This window comes from Frankliniella occidentalis, unplaced genomic scaffold (assembly GCF_000697945.3).
Source record: "Frankliniella occidentalis isolate FOCC.00 unplaced genomic scaffold, Focc_3.1 Scaffold118, whole genome shotgun sequence".
Taxonomy (NCBI): domain Eukaryota; kingdom Metazoa; phylum Arthropoda; class Insecta; order Thysanoptera; family Thripidae; genus Frankliniella; species Frankliniella occidentalis.
In genome coordinates, this window is record NW_026267246.1 from 164,384 (window position 1) to 168,697 (window position 4,314).

Sequence of the window (4,314 nt, forward strand, 5' to 3'; positions counted from 1 at the left end):
ACTTGCATACAAAACGTACGTATCTGTGCCAAGTCTCGACTTGTTTTGAAAATCACGATATAGTGTGTATTGAGACTGATTTGCCTTAGACCATCGGGAAAAAGACACTGACTTAAGAAATAAATACTAAGGTTTCTGTGATGGCTACCCTTAATGAAGAACTTAAGGATTTCCTTATGATGTGACTTAATCTCGTCCATAAAATCATCAATTACTATTAGCTTAGGGCCTTGTCCCGTAGGGTGGTCGTCGAGGACAGGAAGCTCTTGCCTAAATTCAACCTTGTCTTTTACCTCGTCATATAGAGGCTGCCACTCAGAGTAATAGAAAATAATTTGTTCAAATTTTATGTTGAACATTTCATCTTTATTTTCAATCAGGCGCTTCATGAAAAAAGTTTTTCCACTGCCCGTTCCACCTACCACGAGGGCGGTGCAAGGATGTTGGAATCTGAGATCCATTGCAAAGACTGATAGCCAAATTTATGTGGTTGTTTCTTTTATAGGGGCCTAACCAGCATCTCCCCTGCGCCGGTGGGGCCTGCCTGCCTCTCCCCTGCGCACTACCTATGACTTAGGCGCCTTCAAGCTCGTCCATGGCTTCGAGGAGGTCTTGATCCTCCTCGTCAGCCATGGTCCAGTTATTGAAGCCGTGGGGCACAGTGTTGTTCTCGCCCACTCTCCGGCGTTTGGTGTTCACTGGGCGCCAGTTCTTCTTGGTCGCCCGAGTAACAATTCTCCAGCCGGGGAGGCGGGCAATCTGGCGAGGTATGGGGACGGTAACATTCTCCTTGCGTCCCAGTGCCATAGCCTTAAGATTTTCAAAGGTCACAAGGTCATCGCAGGACTTATTTATTGATATCCCGCGGACCTTGATGCACACTTTAGTGTTGTTGGTGTCGCCACCCACCGCCACAACATAGGAATAGTTCTTAGGTCCCAGACAGGCTATTTCTGTTATAAAAGAGCCAGCACCGAAGTCCTCCTCGATCTGGTCTGTCAGGTCACCCAGATGGGTGCCTGTACGCAGGTCTGGCTCATCTGGACGGCTGATGTAACATACGCTGTCAGTATCCGTGTACAGGGCGCGCTCTCTGACCACGTCCAAGTATTGGTACAGTTGGAGCCGCCCATGGCAAGTGGTGAAGGCGGCGTGGATCAGGGAGGAAGAGGGGAGAGACTCCTCGGAGTCCTCGACTGGTTTCCATGAGATCTGAAGGTAGTCCTCACCTAGTTGTAGAAAACCTGTCACCACTTTAGCTGGGTCTGTTATGAGGGACATAAGTTTCTCTTCACCGGAAATAAACTCTGTCTTTGACCTGAGAGTTTTCTCCCCGAATTTCCCCCAGAAGCTGTTGCACATCAGCTTCGCCAAAGTGCGCAGCGCAGGATTTTTTTCCATCTTGGTCGGATCCAACTCTACTCCGTCATGTTTGAGGGTGTCCTCCACGAACTTGGCTTTCTGCTCCTCACTGGTGCAGTCGGCAGGCCAACCACTGGCCTGTATTTTGAGTGCCATAAAGCACCGTACATAAGCGGACAGTAGACCGTCTTCCCCTGTCTTAGGGTTGTACTTGGATGTCTCAGGGTACTGGTACACCTCGTGAGTGGCTAGGAGTCTGTACTCCTTTTCCCTCAGGGCCAGGAGAAGCTCAGGAGCACACCAAGTGCTTGTGAGTTTTCTGTCATCGGGATTCTCATGATGACAGATTTCCTTGCTTCCTGTCTCCGCACAGGTGCGGCAAAGGGGGAACTGTAGTTTCCCGCCGCACTTGTAGGGGAGAACAGGTATGTACAAGTCCCGGGGAGGAAGGACAGTACACTTAATGGCACCGTTCCAATAGTCAGGAGGAGCCATTTCCGGATCACCCTCGAGGTAGATTTCAGGGTGCCCGATAGGGTACTCCCCACGGAGGTTGGCATTCGGGTACTCTGACACAACGTCCACTAGTTTTATTTTCTCGCCTTTGGAGAGATCAGCTTTGTAGTACCACTTGAAAGCTGACGTCCGTCCACCTGACAAGGCGTCCCTGAGATTGAGAGGCGGAGCACGAGTGGTGGGGTGGGTTTCAAAGTAAGCCTTGGTGTCAGGGTCTGACGCAAGGTCTTGCTTGAAGGCGCACTCCCATTTCTCCACAACCGTGTATCCGCTTCGGCGGAAAAGTGAGGTTAGGTTCATGGTCTGTTCGAACCTGTTCTCCGTAGAGTCCTCTGTGGCAGGAAAGTGTGTGGGGCACTGGTGCCAGTAGCACCCATGGAATTGATAAATTCTCTTTTCCACTGTGCCGTCTTGGCGCGGTAGCTCTACGTACCCGTCGACGCGGCGCCCCAGAACAGAAACTTCTCTGTCAGTGTAAATTGTGCTGATTTTTTTGCCCAATTTATGTGCTTCAAAGTCAAGCCACTGGAGGGCGATGTGGCTTTGTTTACCTCTGCCGTGGTATCCCCCCGCCGGGACAATACCGATCGTATTAGGTTGAAGGAAATTTCGGCGAAAGGCCGCCATGCATGCACTGCTTAGAGTGATGCAGTTAAACATCGGGTCAAACCCGGCCACATCCTCGAACAACTTCCTAAATGCCTGGCATGCTTGGCGCAAGATGGTCACATCTGAGATACAGTAGTCGATCAACTCCCGCCGGAAGTTGAAAACATACTCGTTCGCCACTTGTTCGTCATACCAAGCATTGAAGTCTGCAGCCGCCTTGGACTTCATGCCAGACACGCAGTACAAGTCCCTGTCTAGCAGTGGGCCTTCATACTTGTAGTACTCAGGCTTATTGGCCAAAAATGGCCAGTAGCCTTTTTTGAGTTCGTCGAGGCCAAACGATTTGGGCATGGCACTCAGAGGCATAGGCATAAACATGAGTGAGTCAATAAACTTCCAGTTGCCTACCTCCATACAGAGGATTTTGGCTCCCTGGAGTGTGATCTCACACTTTAGTTTTCGTTTGACAATTTCTTGGACTGCGAAAACCGCGTCGAACGCCTTGGCATTGTGTGCCACCAATAGTATCTTTGTCTTTGCCCCAAATGATTGGAGGTAGTTGAAAAACTGCTCCATCACATTGAGGTTAGGATCGTCCAAACTGTGGAAAATATGCTGTCTGGTCTGACACACAGTGCAGAAATAATCATTGTGGGGTATATGGGCACAATCACTGCACACTGTTTGACATACGAGCAGATTAGGTTTGTGCTCGAATGTGTCTGGCTGACCCTCTACAGGTGTATCCTGCCTAGTTTCAACGTCATAGAAGCAGCTCAAATATTTGAAGTTCTTTTTCTTCTCTCGCTCACCCCAGGGCTGGATGAAGCACAAGTGATTTTCCTGCACATTATTCTTACAATATTTGCAGTAAACAAAACCACAAACATGTTTCTGACCCCTCTGGAGTGAGTAACTTTTCTCACACCCTCGACAAAATTTAAATGTATCACATTTTGTGTGATCTGATTGAGGGAGCTTTACTGTTTTGTGAGCATCAAAACAGGCATCGCCAGCGAACTGGTGGCCGCAGTCCTGGCAACGCTGAAGCTCACCAGTGTGCTCATTCTCTCCAAAACACCTCCAGCACGACCCCTCACAGCGATGGTCCCCTTTATTATTGTAGAAAACCATGCATTTCTCACACGTAAAGTGTTTTTCGAAAGCAGCACCGGGGTACAATATAGCATAGAAATGATTGTCATGGAGCAAGAGGCAGATATTTTTTCGTGTGGCAGCATAAGGCCCCTTAAACACACACTCTTGTCCGTCTTTGTCTGTGAACACAGAGAGGCGGTAGTCAGGGAGGGAATCCTGAAGCTTCCTAACCTCATCTATGCCACAAGGTTGGTTGGGATCAATTTGCGCATTTGCACACAATTTCTTGGCATTATCCCGCTGAATGACAGAGCACGACTTCTTTATCCTTTTGAAAGCGTCTTTGGACATACCACCTTGAGCCATAAGCACAGCCACGCAGCGCGACAAACACATGTTGTCAGTGTTTTCAGGAGAGTAAATCGGGCCTCTAGAACCTGTTTTTCGCTCGATCCACTGCTCCATAGATTCATTGGCGACGCGCGCCACACGGCGCCCGCCAGCCTCGGGTGTGCGGACGTGGATATAGCTCACTTTGAGCTGACCATTAGCCATGAATGCCTGATTAGAGTTCAAGACTCGCGCCAGTTTGTCTAGAATGACGCGCCCATTCAGTTGGTCGACGCGCCGCATGTTGAACCAGAGCGGGTTATCGACATTCTCCGAGTTCTCTATCTCCACGATGACGCGGTCATCGTCTTTGGCATTGACGGCCTCGCGCTGCCTCTG

The 4,314-nt window shown here is 49.5% G+C and overlaps 2 protein-coding genes across 2 annotated transcripts in view; both read right to left on the bottom strand.

The window, feature by feature from the left end:
• LOC113204729 (uncharacterized) overlaps window positions 1-4,314 on the bottom strand; it is a gene marked incomplete at its 3' end in the record, with an annotated part of 243,415 nt that overhangs the window by 152,029 nt on the left and 87,072 nt on the right. The window lies entirely within an intron of this gene.
• LOC113215879 (uncharacterized) overlaps window positions 574-4,314 on the bottom strand; it is a 14,496-nt gene continuing 10,755 nt past the window's right edge. Inside the window, exons 2-3 of the mRNA XM_052270346.1 lie at window positions 3,817-4,311; window positions 574-3,330 (exon numbers count right to left, since the gene is read on the bottom strand). Coding sequence (XP_052126306.1) covers window positions 574-3,330; window positions 3,817-4,311 — 3,252 coding nt within the window. The remainder of the gene's footprint in view (window positions 3,331-3,816; window positions 4,312-4,314) is intronic.